Consider the following 20,836-nt stretch of genomic DNA (forward strand, 5'->3'; position numbering starts at 1 on the left):
CAAATAGCGGGTCGGGATGAACGTTCCGATTGGGAATATACGTTATTAGCGCCACTGCTCGCGTCGTCATTGAAGTATGTACTGCCATGAATGGCCATAATCGCCGAATTGGCGGGAAAAAAAGGTTTAGGACCACAAAAAAAAGCCTGGAAAATGTTGCACAGCTCACGAGAGTTCAAATGACATCATTAGAGGTACAGCGGATCCCCACATATGATGATTTTATTTTCTACCTTGGGATGTTGGATCAGAAGCCCTCGTTTTAAAACACTGAATCAATGAATGTACACAACATTCCCAATTTACCCGCCCAATGCCTTTGATCACAGCTAAACGGAAATTTGCCCACGATCCATCATCTCGCAGTCAGTTTAATTCTGTTTCCCTTTCACACGGTTGTCGTCTCACTTTTGTTGTGAATCTGACACTGCCACTGAAAGGCGATTGATTGTACCGCTATGTGATTACAAAATGGCAACAAATGACGATGAGGCAAAAAACAAACAAACAACAACCCAACAACAAAACCTTTTGATAGCATTTTAATAATACGCAGCCATTTTCAGGTGTACCTAATGTTGTGGCCTAAAATAATACTTTTTGGGGGGTCCATTCATTATTTTATTCTGATATTGTATTATACAGTACTCCAGATCTATGCCAACCAAAATGACCTATGCAGCTATTGTCACACTTGTCATATGTCTTAATTCATATTCTCATCATTCCACACTTTGGTCACTTATTTTTCTTTTCCCATCAGTACTGTATGCTGAAAATGTGTTTCTCAACTGGAACTAACTCGTTGTCCCTTGCTCCCTCTATCCGTCAAAACTCGTAATTGCAAAAGCTTGGCCTTAACCTTTTTTAGGTCTAAGAAGTCCTCTAAAATGTCCTAACATTTGTTGCGAACTACTTTAAACACAACAACAACAAAAATAATGGCCACAAAACTGCTGTAAAATGTTAACTATAAATTGTTTTTCAATTTTAACAAGTCTGAAGTATACATATCAAAATGAAAATATTTTGTTTTTTTTAATCTGTTAGAGGCCACGATGTTTATATATATTTTTTCAATCAGGGGAGGAAAATGAAATATCCATGAATACATTTCAAGTAATCGTTGGTCTCCTATTTTGTGTCTTATTTACAGTATATATAACATTTAAAAAACACAGAAGAGGTCCTGGTGACCAAAAAAATTGAAAAAACAAGTAAACAAGTTAGTAATAATAATAATTTTAATATTTATTAGCAAATGGCGCTATTTTATTGTTTTACCCCATTCCCGGCATGCGGCAGCAAAGATTTACTATTTTCTGACCTTACCTTTGCATGGATTCATCCACTAGATGGTGCCAGTTTTCACTATTCAAAGCATGCTGAGCAAAACTTTCACCCCCCCCCTCCCTTGTTTCTTTCTTTTTTTTTCTCGTAAATAAAAAAAAAAGCAAGCGGACGTTGTTACAAAATGTCCCACATTTTCTGTTTGGATTTCTGTTGATTTTTCTCTTCTCCCTTCATTCAAAGCATGCAGCTGTGATGCCTTGCTGCTGAAATAAGCCCGTCGCTGATGTACGAAAATGTTACGCGATTCCTTTTTTTCTCTTCATAGTTCAATCTTTATATTTTTCAACCACACCTCCCCCCTTCAAAGCATGCAGCAATAAACGAGGTCCCACATTTATCCTGTTTTCCTGCCTCAATTCTGAAATCATTGATCGACAAAAAGTCAAATGGCCATCATTTTTCTTATAAATTCTTTTAATTTCATATTTGTCCACCAGAGGGTGCCATTTTCTCGCATTCTAGCATGCAGTGGCAAAAAACATTTTCTCTTAAAGGGGAAACAGACTGATATCGTGGCGTACGAAAATGTCAAACACATTGTTTTTGCAAATCCGACATTTTTTCCCCCCACAATGTTATGTTGCTGCCTAAAATTCCACATTTGTTCTCAGGAAAGTGTTTGGACAACACAATGCAAATGCTTCTGTTGCCACCTTCCGCAATTGTGGACCTGCGATTTTTGGGGGGGATTTTTTTTTAAACTGGCTTAAATGCAAAATAGCCCAAAAAACATTCCCCTCTCGCTAGCTCATTGCGCTGCTAAGCCACACCATGTTAAATATTCACAAAAGCTATCATGCAATCATTAGTAGACTATGGAATAATTAACCTGTAAACCTCACATTTGTTAAATATTTAATCTATATACTGTATGTGTATATTAATTCTTCAACTCTGCTGCCTACGTGCCTTATTGTTACTTACATAATGCAAACCAAAGAGTTTGAGGTTGTAAATTCTATTTTGACGATTGTATACTGTGTGTGTTATGACTTATTGTTGAACAAATAAACCCTACAAATGTTTTTTTTCCTATTCCCCCTCTTCGTTTTATTGCACAAAAACACAGGACTCTGTTGACAATTTATATCTTTAATTTTTTTTTTGTGGTTCAATTATTTACAATCCAGCTATACTTTGCCAACAAAATTATGACATCAGATAGGACACTCATCCCTTATATACTTTTTAGAGAATTAAGACATGATTTTTAAAAAACTAAACAGAAAAAGGAATAATAATGCCCCATAAAACAGACTCACCTGTTTAGAAATTTGAAAAATAAATGAGATGCAAAAGGAGATAATTGTTTTTTTAGAATTGCATATTAAAAACAAATTGATTCATTTTTAGGATCGCAAGATTGAAAACAGGCGCAGAGGAACCTACTATGACAATAAATTAGATATATATTTTTTTGTTTTCATTGGCTTTTAGAATTGCATGATTTAAAAAAAAAACTTGGAAACTAATGTACGACATTATTAAATATAATCAGTATTTATATAATTTGGGGCTTTTTACAATTGATTTGTTTTACAATTGCATGATAAAAGCAAAGGCAAGAAAGACATTTTTATGATTTGCTTTTCATTGGAAGATCAAGGGCACTTACATGGCAAGTTAATTTTTTTAATAAATGGCAAAAACGAAGGCACTTTTAGGACATTATTAAACATGGCCATTATTATTATCTTTAATATTTTATCTGTTGTATGAATTGCATGGCAAAACAGACACTTGGTGTGCCACTTTTTTTAAAAGACATGGTTTAATAGGAGCATTTGCGCCATTTTGGGGCTTTTTATGATGGTAAAAGTAAAGGCCCTTGGCAACTTTTTAGGACATTATTATGTTGAGCTTCTGTGTGACTTTTGTCAAGTTATGCTTTATTTGTTTTTCCGACTACATGGCAAACCAAGTAAAGGCAGCAAACATTGAGGACATTATTAAACACAACACAAAGGCACTTGGCTGCCACTACAAATGCACAAAAGTATTTTTTTAAGGGCATTGTTAAATATAATGAGCATTTGTACCATTTTGGGGCTTTTTAAGACTCGTTTGTTTTCAGAATTGCATGGCAAAAACACACAATTGGCAACCAGTAGCAGCTGCACGGGAAAAAAAATATTGAGGCGGTATTAAATACGAACATTTGTGCTATTTGGGGGCTTTTTAGGTTTCGAGAAATGGCATGGGCGCAAAGAGGTCCCCGAAAGTGAACAAAAGTACACGTCTTGAATGTCCGTTTTGAAAAGTTTGGTTGTAACATGCTTCTGATGACATAAACGATGTTTTATTGACCTGTTTGGTGGAGCACCGTGATGCTTGTGACCCGCTTTCCAGCAGCACACATGACATACAAAGATTGAGAAGTGAAGCTTTTGGTTGAAGCAGCAATGACATGAAAAGTTGTTGTCAAAACATCTCCTGCGTGGGGGTTGTTGTACTTTCACAGTATTGAGGTGGTTATGATTATACGTACCGTATATTTAAAAGAAAACAAAGAAGCACCGCGCAACAATTCAATAGGATGGATGTCTTTGTTCCTATCAGGTGTCCTTCACGGTACACCTCTTTTCGCAGCTCATCATGTGTTTACAGCTTTTGGTTTAGTTGGTTTTAGGTTGGTCCAGGTCCTCTCGTAGTGCTGTGAGGAGATGGAGCGCTTAGAGGACGAGCCTTTTAGGAACCTCCCAACTGAACTCGGGCCGACCGAAGTGGCCGTAAGTGGCAGTCTGCTGGTAGATGGGCCTCTTCAGGTGAAGCTCCCTGCAGAAGAATCATTCAGGTCGTTACAAAAAAGTAAGTAGACGCCCGTAGCGTGCGACGTTAGCTAAGACTAACTCAGTCGTTCTTAAAACCTGTTGGGGAAACTGGAACCCACAAGTTTCATGCACGCATTGGACACGTGGGGTCGGTATAAGACAGATGGTCAACATGAAGATGGTCTCGACTCCTCAGTACGGCACTAATATCAACTCACATGATAGAACCCGTGCGCAGTTCTTCAAATAATCGACGCACAGTTAAGTACTGCTGGTCAGATTGTTCTATCTTAACAAGGACTGGATCAAAACTTGACCATTGATATTAACATGTTTTTCACCTCATTAAGATGCAGTGCAAACCAAGAATGATAAATGGTTAATTTTAAATAAGTCATGACAGTCGGTGGCACTTACTGGTAGAAAAAGTAAAACCATTGTCTTTGGCGCCCTCTGATGGCAGCAATGACCACAACATGTCCTTACTGGACTCCCTTTTTACTGACCTCACGATAACTCCTGGCCTCAGGTCAAAGTTTTTGTTGACAATGTGCAGCAGCTCCGATTCGCTTTTGTTGGACGAGCCGTACGTGAACAACGAGATGGACAAAGGGTGAGCCACACCGATGGCGTAGGAGACCTGGAGGACATGCGCACGTAGCCAAAATCGAAAATACAAATGTACATATTTTGCACCTAAACCAAAAAAAAGGGGGGCGCTTACCTGGACCAACACCCTCCTGCAGAGCTTGGCCTTGACCAGAGACTTGGCCACCCAGCGGGCGGCGTAGGCGGCCGAGCGGTCCACTTTGGAGAAGTCCTTGCCGGAGAAGGCGCCACCGCCGTGAGCCCCCCACCCCCCGTACGTGTCCACGATAATCTTCCGGCCCGTGACGCCGGCGTCTCCCTGTAGAAGACAAAGAGTCAACCGAAGCGGCTCGGTGTTGGCACTCGTTCCGGGGTCTCGCGGTGTCACCTGTGGGCCCCCGATGACGAAGCGGCCGCTGGGCTGCAGGTGATAGATGGTGTTGGCGTCCAGGTATTTGGCGGGGACCACCGCGTTGATCACCTGAGAAGAAAGTGAATCACTTGATTCGGTATATCTGCACATCCACAGCGCACGTGAGAAAAAAACCCTCAGCCGAAACCCGACCTTCTCCTTGAGGACTTTCTTCTGCTCCTCCAGAGAGATGCAGTCGTCGTGCTGCACCGAGATGACAATGGTGTGGACTCTCTTGGGGATCACAGCGCCATCTTTCTGGTCGTAATGCACAGTCACCTGCGGGATGGACGACAAAGGTGAGCTCATCCTTTCGTTTATTACGCACACTTTTATGACTTTGTGATTGTATGAGGGATTTTATCGGCGGATAAAAGTGTACCGGTGATCTACTACGAGCGTGTGATTGGCGATGCCACATGCCAACATAGCGTTCTTCTATTCAAGTTGATCATTCAAATTGAAATAACAAATTCGGGTATGTATTGAACCCATTTGTCTGTAAAACACGTGCTTGTCGTGATTTAGGATGATTTCAGACATTTATTTTTTGTGTGTATTTTGACAATGAAAACAGTTTCTGATTTTGTTTGTACTGGACTAAGTTCACATTCAGGTCTATTGAAGCTCTATGAAATACACTTTTTCAACTTATTAATTGAAAACAATGATAAATAAATGAATGAAATAACTAATAAGTAATGCGTAGTTGAAGATCAAGTGATATAGTTGGGGTACTAACAGATGTGGATTAAGCTAGCTCTAAACGTAAGGGTACAGAATGAAAATGGCAAAACAACACATTTATGAACAAATAAACAAAAGCCAGGACTCTAATAATATTGAATAAATAATAATAGAAAGAAGAAACATTAAAAAAACGAATGTAGTGACAAAATACTGGCCAATTTAGCTCAAACTATTTTCGCAATAGGAATGTTAGCTTAACCGATCACATTTCAAATTGGTTGACCAGAGCAACATTTGTTGCAAAACAAATTTCTGTTAATCATCAGCATCTCTCATGAGTATGATGTATTTGATTTCACTGTTTAAATGTTGCTTGCTTTCATGTTTTTGTCATTTAGTTTGATACGCTAAGTACGTTGCTATCTTGAATTATACGGTATTTTCTTATGGTATGATAGTGCTTAAATTGTGATAGTGGCGTGATGAAAGTGAGAGTGGAACTAGTATGAGGTTAATTAAGTTGGGTGAGTAGAAGTAAAATAAAAGGGTAAAAACACCTGGGTTTTGGAGTCGGGACGCAGCCAAGGGATGATACCGTTGCGTCTTAACTCGGCCATCTTGGAGTTGAGCTTGTGGGCTAAGACGATGGTGAGCGGCATGCACTCTTCCGTCTCGTCCGTGGCGTAGCCAAACATCAGACCCTTGAAAGTACACAAATTGAATCCAGACGAGTTGGTCCGTTTTGGTTCAATGGTTTCCAGATGCCACAAGTCAACATGCAAGATAAGGGAAGTCAGAACTGTTAGCAAAGCTCCACCTGGTCTCCTGCGCCAATGTCCTCCTCCTTGCGGTCCACATGGACACCCTGAGCAATGTCCGGACTCTGCTGCTCCAGAGCCACCAGGACATTACACGTCTTGTAGTCAAAACCTGACAGCGACACAGTGAAGATGATTCTTATCAAAAAAATAAGGCCTCAATACTGGGAAATGAACGAGCAAGTCTGGATTAGTGACATTGGCGGAGAACTGCGTGACGTTCTTTGTAATGATTTATTGGGTCACTCGGAATTACCTTTGTCGGAGTTGTCATAGCCGATGTGCTTGATGGCGTCCCTCACCACCTTCTGGTAGTCCACGTTGGCGCGGGACGTGATCTCGCCACAGAGCAGCACCATGCCCGTCTTGCAGACCGTCTCTGTGGAACACGTTCAACAAATACAGTCACGTACGGCAGTTTAACGTCCGTGCGTGAGTGTGTTCATTATGTTTGACTGTTCTCTGGGCGTTTTTGAACAGTTCATTGGGGACTCTGGAGTCCTTTCCCACATGCGAGGGCGTAACTGTAAGCAAGTCCAGCGAACCCCCCAGCGTATCCCGGTTCATTGTTTGCGCCCTTGATACATCACAGATTTTGAAGAATTTTGAGATGCGTGCTTTTGAGTGTAGTAGCACGTTCTGCCACAACATGGCAGACAGCACTGAAGTCCACTGAAGGAGATGTGGCTTAAGAGCTAGAAGAAGAAGCAGAGAAGGTCCCCAATGAATACTATATCCGCCATCATTAGCTGTTGTATGAAGGGTTATCATTCCCTCAATATACTGTACTAGCTGGTTCGCCGCCCTCCGGGCGGCTCATCAGCTAGTTCCTGCGGAAGGCTGGTAAGGTGGGCCTTCGGCCCACAAAAGTGTTGTTGCTTGGTTCAACTTTTTGTTCATCTTCATTGTTTATCGCGAAAATAAAGAGATGTTTAGCTCTACTAAATAACTAACAATTTCATTGCAATGCTTGTGGGTAGACAACATTTTTTCGCTAATATGCCCGCGCGATCGTAGTGAGCCACTGCCTGAGCGGCGCAGTGGCGGTGCGCAGTGGCGGTGCGCAGTGGCGGTGCGCAGCGGCGCGGTGAAGTAGGTACGTTTTGAAAAGGGACAGACGGAAGGACAGACCGCGTGCGGGACGACGCGCAATATATATTTTGATATATGCTAATTCCTGTTAGCTGGTATATGGCGCGTCACATTTATACGTTAGCGCTACTGGACTTTTGCTTGAATTATTAATGATAGTTTGGTTGGTGTTTGGAGAATCAGTGTTTCATTCTCTTTCGTTTTATGAGTCAATTTCACAGCAAACTTCAACCAGGCAGCTTGAAGCAAACACGCTTAGGCTCTCGTTTGAAAAACGCTTTTCGTTTCCTCGAAGTGATGTTATATGATGACCGCCCATATCTTGACAGTGAGAAAGTAAGGAAGAACATGCGATTAGGAATATTTATCTAGGCTTAAGTGTGTTTTAATGAGCTGAAATCTGCTTCAAAAAAATATAGGAGCGGTAAAACTACCTTGATCACAAGTCAGTCGCAGAGCCATAAACAGGTTAATGTACTGTTAAAAAAAAATCACTTAAAATAACACCAGATAGCGCGGGCATGAGTGGTGAACCGCAATATAATTGAACACTATCACAACTATCTTGAAGAAATATCTTTTAAAAAAATAAATAAAAATTAAAAATGCTCAGACTTCGACCCTTTGCGTTGCGGCGGTGTGGCAACGTCTGTTCATCAGCGACTTCACAAGGTCCATCTCTTTGTCACACAAAGAAATGCAATCCGCGCATATTCCAGTGACCTCCATTCCAGATGGAATTCAGGCCAGAGTGTTGCGAGCGCGTTCATTTTTACACACCACAGGCCACTTTGGCATCGGGGTCCTGCTTGAGGTGCGCGTCCAGGACGGCATCGCTGATCTGGTCGCAGATTTTGTCTGGAGGGGGAAGGGAAGAAAATAAATCAATGAGGGATAAGGAAGTGTCGGGTCAGACAGTGCGGATCAATCAGGAGTCCACATATTTTTTGCATGTGGCTGCGGGAGAAGTTAAAAAAAAAAGAGGAAATGTGTGGTGCAGCTTGGCGGGACAATGGCATACTCAGCACCCTATTCATCTCCAGCGTGCTTTGTGTGCCCTCCGCCCCCAACATGATGACGCAATCCAACAGAGAGGTTACATCAGAAAAAGCATTGCTGTTTTTTTGGGGGGGGGGGGCACAAACGGTAAACACATCCATATTCCAAAAATATTTTTGACATACAAGTGTGTACTAATTTTTTTTGTACTTAAAAAAAACTAGTCAATTGTTGTTTTTTAAATCCATGAACAGAAATTAATTTTGGGGAGTTACTTTATTTGGAATTGCCTAAAAATATTATTTTGAAGCGATTTTGTAAATGTGCATTTATCAATCCCACTATCTGCGAGAACAGAGCAGACCTCGATGTTGTCGCTACACTTTGCTTCTAAGGCTGCACACTGCTATAAATTCCATAATTAAAAATACAATGATACAATGTGTGTGTTTATATATATTTATATAAAATAGCAGATTCAAAAAAAATCTATAATAGTGTTTACAAAGAGATTTTAGTAAATCTTGTTGATAGCAGCTAGTTGATCTTCATGAGTCACAAAAATTAAAAAAAATGTAAAAAAAATTTAAAAAATCACATCAAAAAATATCCATTCATCATCTCCAGTGCTGATGCTCGTTGGCAGGTGGGAGGTGATCTGGAGTCTGTCCCACCTGATGAGGCTGAGTACACTTTTAACTGTTCGCCATCTCCCAATTTTTTTATTTTTTGTTACCAAAATAAGTAAAATAATTTAACTCTGTCATTTTTGCATGATTGAAGATCTTTGGCAAATAACACTGGTCCACAATTTTAATCAGCGATGGCTGTGTGTGCCTTTAAATATATTTTTGACTTGATTTTTAAAAATGTCTACTTAGTTCTTTTTATTTATAAAAGCTATAGCTATGCTGTTTCAGAAAATAATTCAATCTGTTGATGAACCTAAACCTTAATTCATAAATTAAACCAAATATATTACTATATATAAATATATAATCAACGTTTTTATTATAATTGAAACCTGAATTACTCGAGAAAAAATGAGGGCAAAAAAAATCTGCAAAAACAAATCTAGAAAAGTTATTTGCATTACAGATTTTTTTTAACTGTCAGAATTTGTTGATTAGTGGAAGTCGAAACTCTTTTTCTCTTGCAGTGCTGTATTTACAAAGATGATCAAAAAATGAAACAAGTATATTATTTCAAAAATCAAGGGAAAAAAATGTACAATTCCAAGTCATTTCATCATATTTTTGGGCATAATGCAAAGTTATGTATTCAATTATTTTATATCATTTTGTGCAGTTGTGTGTGCGTCTGAACCATCTATGCTGCTGTGTTTCCAAAAACTTGAAAGAAAGAAAAAAATGTGAGCTCGAGTTCCACGTTATATAATGTTCGCATCCGTGAAGCGGGTCAAGGTGTTTACTGATTATGGATGTAGCAACGTGGACTTTGACAGGATTATGACACATTGACAGGAGGAGGAGTTGCTGTAAGGAGGGGGTGCGAAGTTAGAGGGGTGATATCCGAAAAGTTGAATGAACGATTTTATTGAAAATTTAAAGTTACTTTTGTCATATTAAGAGGATTTAAAAAACACACACACACACATTCCTAACTGTGGCTTGAGAGCCAAAATTGGCTCAGTGATTGCCACATTCAAAATATAGGCGTTTTTTTTTTGGGGGGGGGGGGGCGGGAGGGTCATGAAGCATGCAATTCCTTTGCAAAGGGTCTAGTTTTCCAACAGTAGATGTATTTTAGTTCCCGGAGAGATAAGCGCTAAGGTAAGTGTTCATCTTTCTTGAAATGAGCGCAGTGGCCTTTAAATCTATCTATACAGCTTCTATATGGGAGATTCTGCCGACGTACAATTCAGTTTTCAACTTGAAAGTTCAATCCAATGGCATTTAACCCTTTCAGGAACAACGGTTACTACATTGGATGTTATCAGGTTACAGGGTGCATGAAAGGGGTTAACCGCTAAAAAAAAGATACTTAAACCATTTTTATTTGGCTTTTATGTGCTGTATATTGTAAATGAATCATAATAAATCACATACACAAATAATTTTTATGTATGTGGAAGGTAATCAGACCATAACATGTTAACTGAAAACTAGGCCGACTAACGATGGATTTTTTTAAAAAGCGGGATATAATTCCTATAATTGATGGACCGATATAATTCCTATAATTGATGGACCGATTAAGTAAAAAAAAAAGATATTATGAATAAAATGAGTTATTTTTTTGTCTCCTTATCTTGCATTTGACTTTTCTTTTTTTTTAGTCCAATTATTGTCATTTGTTTAACTTAACAACGGAGATATCAACCAAAATAGATTTTGTTTATCTAATTAGTGCTCCACTGAAAACGATTTTAACTTTTTTTTAAGGTGCTCATTTTTACCTGCAAGAACACACACACGCACAAACTCACACGCACACTCCCCGCTTGCAATTATTGGTTGAATTTTTTGTTATTTCTGCAGATTTTTATTTTTTTGCGGTGGTTGTGTGTATGTTCGACTGTCATTATCTTCGTCTTATGTTGTAAAAATCTGCAAAAATAATGAAATCCTAATCAGCCAGGCCCGCCACAAAACCATCTTTTTAGAAGTTCCTCATGCAACTTTACACCCCATCTTACACACTAACCCCCCTTGCCCCCCCTCCGAAAACCCCCCAGTAGTGCGGTCCATCCGAGTGAGTCTCAAACACATGTGCTATGAACGGGATGCCGAGCATGCCGACCACGGGAGTAATTACAAAGTTTTAAAAATAAAGTCCAAAAACGTTTTAGCATGCCGTGTAAAATGCGAAGCTCACCTGGATGTCCCTCTCCCACAGACTCTGATGTGAACATAAACGAGCCGTCCTCCGGCTGATCACCCATTTTGCGTTTTTTTTAAAATATTTTTTTAAGGCTTACGAGGGGGGGAAGCTTCAGGCAGTGTGTATGTCAGGTCGGGAGGGGGCCAGGGGGGCTTGTGAAAGGATTTCCTCAGTTTCCACAGGCGAGCAGTCCTGGTCTTTTGATAAGTTTATATTCCCGCTGCTGCTTGTTGTCTTTTTTTCTACGGAGAGCGAGGCAGCCAACACGAGTTTTGAGCTACTAAACTCCACATCCGAGTCCACATGTTCCTTTATATAGATACATGGACCAACACACACGCCGCACACACGCCGCACACACACACGCTTGCGTCATGTGAATCCGTGGGATTGTCCATTCCAGGAGAAGGGGGTGAGAGGGGGGTGCAATGGGAGGGCTCGAGTGCTTGTGGTCATAGCATATTAACCCCTCGTGGGCTGCGAGATGCCGTGTGGAGAGCAAGCAAGGTTTTTACGGTATACATTTCCATCGGTGAGGATGAAAATTCAGGAATGGAGTGAAGTGAAAAGATAGAAAAAGTCTCTGCACACCTGTTTAAATGGTTTTTATGACGTCAACAAATGATCGCACATCTGCCCCCATTTAAAATGCCTTTCATTAACCCCACATCCAGTTCAGATGTTCTAGTAGGCTGTTTGTGACTACAACCCAAATAATTGTTTAAAGTCTTTCTTTATATATGTACATAAAACAAATCCAAATATCTCTCAAAAACAAATGTTAAAAAAAAAAAGTAAAAATGTTGATTTATGATTTTTTCAATAGATTATAGTCGGACTATATTATTCATGTTGAGGTGAAATTGCCGTCTTTGTGATGATTGATATTCACATAATATTAACATATTTTGTCAAAAATATATTATTTTAAAGTAATTTATAACATTTTAATTAATATTTAAACATTTTGTTATATTTTGATTTGATGTATGTGTATGTATGTATGAATTATATATACATTCATTCATCTTCCGAGCCGCTTGATCCTCACTAGGGTCGCAGGGGGTGCTGGAGCCTATCCCAGCTGTCTTCGGGCAGTAGGCGGGGCACACCCTGAATCGGTTGCCAGCCAATCGCAGGGCACACAGAAACAAACAACCATTCGCACTCACACTCACAACTAGGGACAATTTAGAGTGTTCAATCAGCCTGCCACGCATGTTTTTGGAACGTGGGAGGAAACCGGAGCACCCGGAGAAAACCCACGCAGGCCCGGGGAGAACATGCAAGCTCCACACAGGGAGGCCGGAGCTGGAATCGAACCCGGTACCTCTGCACTGTGAAGCCGATGTCCTAACCACTGGGCTACCGGGCCGCCTGATTAGGATTATTGTAGCAATATATTGATTGTGGTTTGCAGTACTATGGAACTGCACTCCTAGCTTTCTGATCATTGCAACCCTCTAATGATAACCGGTTAATTGTAAAAAGTATCAAAGTCAACAACATCAAACAGGGAGTTAAAAAAAAGAGGAAAGAAAATAATTACTGTATTCAATTTTTCTACAGCAGTGGAGTACAGCACACATTAAATTACATGAGGGCAGTAACTGAGTTACAAGGGGACATTCACCTGTTTTTCTCAACGCCTGCTTCCATCTCTGCACAGCCCAAGGCTCTGTTCTGCTCTCAATACATTCTGGACCATTTCCTCATCATCACATCCCATATCCTCCTCTCTAAGATATATATACCTGTATATTTTTTTCACTTTTACGTATTATAGGTCACCTTAATAGTGGAAAACGTTTAGAATTGATCTTGTTAGTCTCTACATGGGTGTGTAGACTTTTAACATGCAGTGTAAATGGATCTTTAGTAATTATTCTGACTTTGCACACTTAACCCCCTCGGATAGGAACTAGATGAAACCAGACACAACTTGTTGAAAGTGTAGCAGGTGATCCGCCTCTTATTTGTCTTGGATGGTGATTGGGGGGGAAAAAAAAACAAACACACACAACCCCCCCCCCCCCCCCCCTCAGGACTACACAAGTTGCTCCTGGGCTATTTGTTAATGACTGACTACGAATGAGCTTATTTTTCTTTTTCCTGACAAGCTCTTTCTGGTTCTGGTTAAAGATAAGTGCTATCTACTGACTGTTCTACATTTCCAATACATACTGCATTGCTGATACCTTCGCCGGACACACTATAAGATACACCTGCACTGTACAGTATGCGGTGCACAATGGCGATACTGTTCAGTTTTATGTATGTACGTTTATGTATTAGAGGTTTTACAAGCTGATTTGAATCTGAAAAACTATTTTTATTTAAGAGATGTGAGTGCATAGAATCAAACCGAATAGGGTCATATCTCGGTTTTTGACCATAATCCGTTCCAGAAGGCTGTTCGAAAAGCGATACGTTGGAAATCTGAAACTATTTTATTAGCCATGATTAGGGGTTGATACACTACGCAGAAATAACATTCAGATTTGCGTAAATCACAACAAACACGTCTGCTCACAATGAACGCGACACGAGAAAGCGTCACTTCTGTGGGTTTTCTCCAGGTACTCGGGTTTCATTCAAAAAACATGCATGGCAGGCTGATTGAACACTCCAAATTGTCCCTAGGTGTGAGTCTGGATGGTTGTTTGTCTCTGTGTGCCCTGCGATTGGCTGGCAACCGGTTCAGGGTGTCTCCCGCCTACTGCCTGAAGACAGCTGTGATAGGCTCCAGAAACCCCCGCCACCCTTGTGAGGAGAAGTGCATCAGAAAATGGATGGATGGATGGATGTTTACATGTATTTGTATCTATTTTAGTGTTTTACATGTATTTTTTAAAACGAAAACCCCCAGCTATTCCCCCACCCCTGGTCATTTGATCCATGAAATAATAAAAACTTTTGGTCAAAAGACACAGAGGCATTGGAGGAGTCGCTGACCTCGAGGTCAGTGGCTCATATATTTTGTCGACATATTTGTATTGATGCTGTCGTGGTAAAAAGACGAGGGAGAAAAAAAAATCATTGGACAATAACTATGACCTTTTTTTCCTGATTGGCTGGGATTAGGTCACATGGTTCCTCTGCCATCTTGAACTACAAAATGATCAAATATGGCCCAACAGGGAGCCATTAAGAGAATTTTTTTCGATCAACAGACTTGGGTGAGGTACAGGCGGTTTTATGAGTGCGACTCGATCTCGTTGAAAGTCCAACGTGATGAGTGACGCACTGAGTTATGCCAGTGGGCCCTTCGCAGGGACAGGGGCAGCAGAACGATAAAAGCGCGGCGACCTTTGTGTTGCCTGAAACATCATTTTCAAACATTAAACTACTCTACGGCAAACACTCACATTGACTCTAGGCAGGGGTTAATGACACAATACAGTACTTCATGTTCATCAAACTTGAAATTTGTCAGTGGCCGTCCTTCATCTGTTTTGAGAACCCGCTCTCTGCTGTTGGGCATAATCAAATGTACCGTATGATAATGTTAATCTGGGCTAAAAACAAAAAGAATTTCTCTTAAATTTTGGGGAAAAAAAGTTACACCGATGCCGAATTTGAGAAAAAAAACAATGCCTATTTTTGTTTACTTTTGTTTTTTTCTCATTTATAAAATAATGTCACAAAAATTACATTCACTCTTTATATACACTATGTATGTACTGCATATATATATTTATATATGCATTAGTTTATATATTATTTTTTTAAAACGACACTACATTTTAGCGCAAAAATAAAATTCTGACTAAATTGTAGCTTTTCTAAACTTACACTACATGTTCCCAAAGATGTACAGGTACATTTACACTAAATTTAGAAATGATTAAGAAAGAATATATATATTTTTTAAATTCACGCAAAAATACATCCACCAGATTAACCAAAATTATTCAATGTGACAAAATCAAATCTATTTACAATTGCACATAAATAATTGGTAATCAAATATGCCTTCATACTATATTTGTGCATTTAAAAAATAGGCTACCCTATATTTGTCGATACAGCATAATACAAGAAATGCCAAACTTGAACAAAAAAGATGCAATTTTTCATATTTTTTAAATGTACACAAAATGTTTACAAAAAATAAATGTGTGTTCTAAATGTTTGCATTAAAAAAAACATCCATACCACATTTGATCAAAACAGAAGCACAATATATATTTTTATGTAATTTGACAAAATGATCTCGTCTGTGCAACTGTTCATCCTGAGCTTGAAAATGTGTCATAGTGACCTCATTGTGTAGACAGCCTAACACTTCTTTGAGGTCGTCAGGGTTGCTGTGCCGTTTGGGGAGATTTTGACTTCACGCACAGTATGAGATAAACTTGCACAGGCTGTAAGAGGGCTGTTTGTCTTTCCCCTTCAAGGGTTCAAGGACACTCAGTTGAACGCCACCCACCGGCGCAAAACCGGCGTTCATCTGGCCTGCAACCAGTTGCATGCGCTCAATGAGTTTTCAAATTTTTGTGGATGGACGTACACATTTTTAGGTATGTTAAAAAAAAAAGCTTATCATGGAACATAGCCAGAGGAGTACCAGTTTGCGGTATCGGGCTGATACTCGCATTATTCTGAGGTATCGAGTATTCGCGGAAACTGCTGATACCAGCCACTGATACTTGAGACAAAAAAGTCTGACATCAAGTAAATCCTCCTGGGCAGTAGATGGCGCTACACTGAGGTGGTTTATCACATCAGCCAATCATAATCTGCGTGAGGAAGAGAAGCCTTTGTTCATTTTTGTATTTTTGTCATTTTGTTCAATGAAATTTTACGTCTCAAACGTACTAGAGGTGTCGTTCCTCGGTATCAGTGTGTACTCGGAGAATGAGGGAAAAAAATTGGATGACAGTGAACCCCCGGTTAGCACCCACTGATTTGCATATCTTCAAAAAATACATTAAAAGAATAAATTATAATTAACTTTTGCAATTATGCTATTAGGGTAACAATATGAATAAAAATACCAACGTGCTTACTAAAAATGTAGTGTGTTTTTTTTCTTAATACAATTTAGGCAACTATGCCATTGGGCAAACAATTTGAGCATTTTATTTTTTCCGAAGTTCTTATAAAACACCACTAGATGACACTATCGCCCTGCAAACACTTTCCTCTTCCATTTCCATTTCAATCATCATCGGATAAGTAGCTTTAATGTATTTTAAAACACAGAGGTCACCTTGTTGTTGCACTTGACAGTTACATATGTTCAAATGTTGTTTCAAACATGGCCTATGCACAAAATAAAGCAGACAATTTAAATCGGGAACACATTAAGAATTTATATTAATTCCTACAGGGGGAAAAAAAAAGATTTGGAAACAAATTTGGAGGTCAAGCAATGTCACCAATATTTTCAGTGAAGTGAACTCCACGTCCTCATTTTGATTGGCTCTGAGCAGAATAAAGGGTGTCCACCAATGGCTGCGCGGGAGGTGGGGTGCACATCCTAGGCTATGATTGGGTACCTACTTCGCCTCCCACCAGCAGTCCAAATGCTGGGGCGTGTGTGTGTGTGAGTGTGTGTGTGTGTTATGTAAATTTGGGCCAACGTAAGACCTCACCTGAACCTCTCAAGTTGTCCAAAACACAAATGGACTTTTCTGAGCATATGGAGCATTTAATATTAAGTTACATAACATTGCGTAAAATATTTATAACTTTCGTGTCACATGCGCAAATTATAAGGAACGCAGCAGCTAGTAAATTGCCATCCCGTATCCCAGCTAACTTGGACGGAAAGCACATTCTTCTGGTGAGGCTGCTACTGAAAACTATCACAATGGGAAGCTCTTCAATTCACCGCAGTGATAGGATATTGTATAAATACTTAAAAAAAAACTATAACATTTTTTAAATAGTAGTTTCAAGTTGAAAACATGTTTGAAAATAATAGAAAACCGGCGATGTAATTATAATTATTCCCATGTCAACTACAAGGTGACTTGGTCTATTCTATCGGGTGTTAAAATGTCTAGAAAGGAGAAAAGCTTTTATCGCCCATTATCAAAAACTCACATACTGAAGCCACTTTATGACCTTACACTACAGTGATCCCTGCGGTTCAACAACCTGCAAAGGGGTTATCTACACTGCAAACTGTAAAAAAAAAAAAAAAAGAAAAAAAAAGTTATAAAATCGTGACAGGATGTTTTTCAACAGTGGACATAATCCATACATAGCAACGTGGCCCTGAAAAATGCCGCTCTATCTGAAGGTTTTACATGATTCCAACTTTGATGATGAAACTATACGATGCAGCCTACCTGGAAGCTTGTTAAGAATTAAACGAGCCAGTTATACATACAGTAGTTATGTGACAACTGACTTAGAATCAACTTTTCTTCGACGACTGAAGTTGGCGCTGTAATTTCAATACTGTACTGTACTGTATTGGAAACGTATGTGCAGTACTGCTAACTTCCTGCGGGTGTCAGCATCGATCCAAATCCGCTCAACTGATCTCAACTTTACTCGAGCACTTCAAAACAACCGCCAGCTGCGTACAAAGGGCACTACTGAAGCAAAAAAATGTTCAGACAACAACAAAAACAGATAAAACAATCAATAAATAACATAAAAACAGTTTAAAAAAAGCATAAAACAAAACCGAGTCTCATACTGCTTCACATCTCGAAACTGACGCCAACCTGCTAGTAGATTATTTTATTGTTAAATGCTCCTTTTCAAAACATTTATGATATAACGAAATGAAAATATTATTTATACAGTAGGTGTGAAATGTTGCAAAAAAATTACAACAAGTAATTATCCACAAACTGCTAGGGCCTCATCAGTTGCCAGGGGGCGGGTGGGGCATTGGCAAATGGGCCTTCAGTGGGGATTTACACAACATAATCCACCTCTTGCTGCTTCCACTATTATTTTAGAAATGACCAAAACGTAAGCTTCTGGAGAACAAATATCAAACAGCCCCATTGCTAATGTAGTTTAATTTACATGAGCCGCAAACTTCATGAAACAAAAATTAGAAGTCGGGTTGTAGGTCAGTGCTTCTGAGAGTGTTGAAGCCAGCAGTGAAGGCCTCCCATGCTTGCCCTGACACCTAACCACTGTTTGTGACTATACAGCAACAGCGCTTAGTACTTAGGGCTCAGCTCAACAGCGGCCTTGTTCTACCTCTAAGGAATTCCTGTTACGTTCTGCTCACGTAAGAAAGGCTTTTGCACAGATTGGGCTCGTTTCAGAGCTTAAACGACGGATCCCTGCTCATTCGCGGGCGACCACAGGCCGGTGAGTAATGTCTCACTATGGGACGTTTTGTGCGGAGACACTTGATGAAATGAAATGTGTCATGTAGGTGGCCATGCTGACGGTGAACACGATCCTGAAAGCGGTCAGCTTGTTTGTGGCCGAGCTCATCAGCTCCGTCACGGACTGGTTCCAGACCTCACCGACATGGGCCGACCCACAGGTGCTGGAGGACACGGAGCTGAAGACCACCGGGGGTGGTAAGTCTGGAAATGTCAATATAAAACTACTCTTTTTGGATGCCGTGTGCAACTACGAGAGAGATAGAGAGACATTTTGATACGATTCTCGATACACGGGATATGACACAATTCTATGACGTAACTATTTTAAAATGTAATGATTCGATTGGGTTCATTTTAGTGGGAGAGAACATAAAAATACAAATTGATAGTGATTGTGGTACGGAAGTGTAGTTCTACGCGACTTCACACTGGGCCAAAATGTATTGTACGTTGTCATAGAGTAGGATTTTTAAGTGGTCTTTGGTCTTTCAGTCCATGAGAGACATCGGGCCAGAAGTCTGTGGGAGAAGAGCGGAGCGGTGGTCATGGTGGTCCGCCGGCCTGGATGATTGCTGTGCAGAGAGGTCAGTCACTGTGGAACTTTTTGTGGAACTGCACCATTGTCAGGATTTCAAATGACACTGTCATGATGACGCAGGAGGCCGCAGAGCTGTCCTCTCTCAAGTCGCAACTGCAGGACCTGGAGGTGCCTCTCTTTGCTGTTGTCAAAGAGAACCTGGGCAAGGAGCTGGACTGCTTCAAGAAGTACTTCAACGGGAAAGTCTATGTGGATCAGAAGGTCTCCCAATTATGTGGCGCAGGAATTCACTGTTGCGCAGTGTAAGCCGTTAAGCCGCTTTTCTGTTTCCTCACAGAGAAATTTCTACGGGCCTCAAGAGCGGTGGATGTTCCTCTCCTTGTTCCTGCGTATTGGAGTGTGGAGGAACCTGTGGCGGGCCTACCGCAGGGGCTTCAGGGGAAACCTAAGAGGGGAAGGACTGGTGCTGGGGGGAGTCTTTGTCATTGGGCCTGGAGATCAGGTAGACACAATGCACTTTTAAAGGCTGTTTTTTTGGGGGGGGGGGGGTATTTTGTGTGAACGTCACAATTTTAGGAATTTAGATCTCTACCCGTTTTCACTTTTCCCATCTGTCTTCGTTCTGCGTGACTAGCAGAAAGTCACGCTGGGTGGAAAATAGTTTTTCCTACTTTTACCTGTCAACTAGTCTGGGACACAATAATCCGGGCACCAATTGAAAAGTTCTGGAGAATTTTTGTCAATCCTTTATCTATCATTAATACTTGCTACATTAATACTAACTCCTAGAAGATAATATATTCTAAATTGAACTACTTAACACTAAATTGAACTCACAACACACAGCCTTGGAGCCTTATTTTGTGAGATACGGAAAAAGTTATCAATGTAGCTCCTTCGTTTTTTTTTTCTTTCCAGGGAATTTTGCTGGAGCACCGTGAGAAGGAGTTTGGGGATAAAGTCAACATGCTGGCTGTCCTCAGAACTGCCCGCAAAATGCGAGATGAGATGAAAAGATAGACCTGACCTCGTCGGGGTTTATGTATACATGTCTGATGACGTCATGATGAAATGTCTCAAAATGGGCCACTTTGACAGTTTGCTGCCTTATTGTTTCTGGTTTGCTGTCGCGGCTTTTTGTGTGCTTTAATGATGATCTGACTCTAAACTCTCCAGAGGGAGCAGCTCTGATGTTTGGACACAAACAACCGCGCTGCCCGCCGGACACTATAGGAAGAGTAAACTATTAAAAGTTTTAGCCCGTGTTGTGTTTAAACACACGTGATTCAACAATAAATGGGTTGGTGACTGATACAAACTGAATTGTTTTATCTCAGGGGTAAATAAAGTATGGCCTGTAGGCCACTTACACTGTGGAATAGTGGTTAGCAAGTCTAACTCAATTTTGGGATTCCGTG

General features: G+C 40.2%; 2 protein-coding genes across 2 annotated transcripts; one reads left to right on the top strand and one right to left on the bottom strand.

Moving 5' to 3' along the window:
• Positions 1–3,374: 3,374 nt before the first annotated feature.
• On the bottom strand, positions 3,375–11,903 carry mat1a (methionine adenosyltransferase I, alpha). Its single transcript, XM_052079900.1, has 10 exons — positions 11,562–11,903; positions 8,505–8,582; positions 6,889–7,011; positions 6,632–6,744; positions 6,372–6,515; positions 5,278–5,403; positions 5,101–5,193; positions 4,849–5,031; positions 4,631–4,764; positions 3,375–4,128 (listed from the first exon to the last, which is right to left on the bottom strand). The coding sequence occupies exons 1-10, from the start codon at positions 11,626–11,628 to the stop codon at positions 4,026–4,028; spliced, it is 1,164 nt and encodes a 387-aa protein (XP_051935860.1). The 5' UTR covers positions 11,629–11,903; the 3' UTR covers positions 3,375–4,025.
• Positions 11,904–18,695: 6,792 nt separating this feature from the next.
• LOC127610143 (peroxiredoxin-like 2A) lies at positions 18,696–20,736 on the top strand. Its single transcript, XM_052079915.1, has 6 exons — positions 18,696–18,857; positions 18,925–19,075; positions 19,373–19,464; positions 19,539–19,679; positions 19,756–19,920; positions 20,337–20,736. Exons 2-6 carry the CDS (start codon positions 18,931–18,933, stop codon positions 20,436–20,438), a joined length of 645 nt encoding a protein of 214 aa, XP_051935875.1. The 5' UTR covers positions 18,696–18,857; positions 18,925–18,930; the 3' UTR covers positions 20,439–20,736.
• The last annotated feature ends 100 nt before the right edge of the window (positions 20,737–20,836 follow it).

The sequence above is a fragment of the Hippocampus zosterae genome, chromosome 11, assembly GCF_025434085.1.
Source record: "Hippocampus zosterae strain Florida chromosome 11, ASM2543408v3, whole genome shotgun sequence".
In the NCBI taxonomy this organism is placed as follows: Eukaryota; Metazoa; Chordata; class Actinopteri; order Syngnathiformes; family Syngnathidae; genus Hippocampus; species Hippocampus zosterae.

Excerpts from the sequence above, each read along its gene's own strand:
- mat1a (XM_052079900.1), bottom strand. The coding sequence starts at position 11,628 with ATGGGTGATCAGCCGGAGGACGGCTCGTTTATGTTCACATCAGAGTCT. Across the intron at positions 5,032-5,100 it reads TCGTCATCGGGGGCCCACAG|GGAGACGCCGGCGTCACGGG; the intron begins GTGACACCGCGA and ends TGTCTTCTACAG. Across the intron at positions 4,129-4,630 it reads AGGCCAGGAGTTATCGTGAG|GGAGCTTCACCTGAAGAGGC; the intron begins GTCAGTAAAAAG and ends ATTCTTCTGCAG.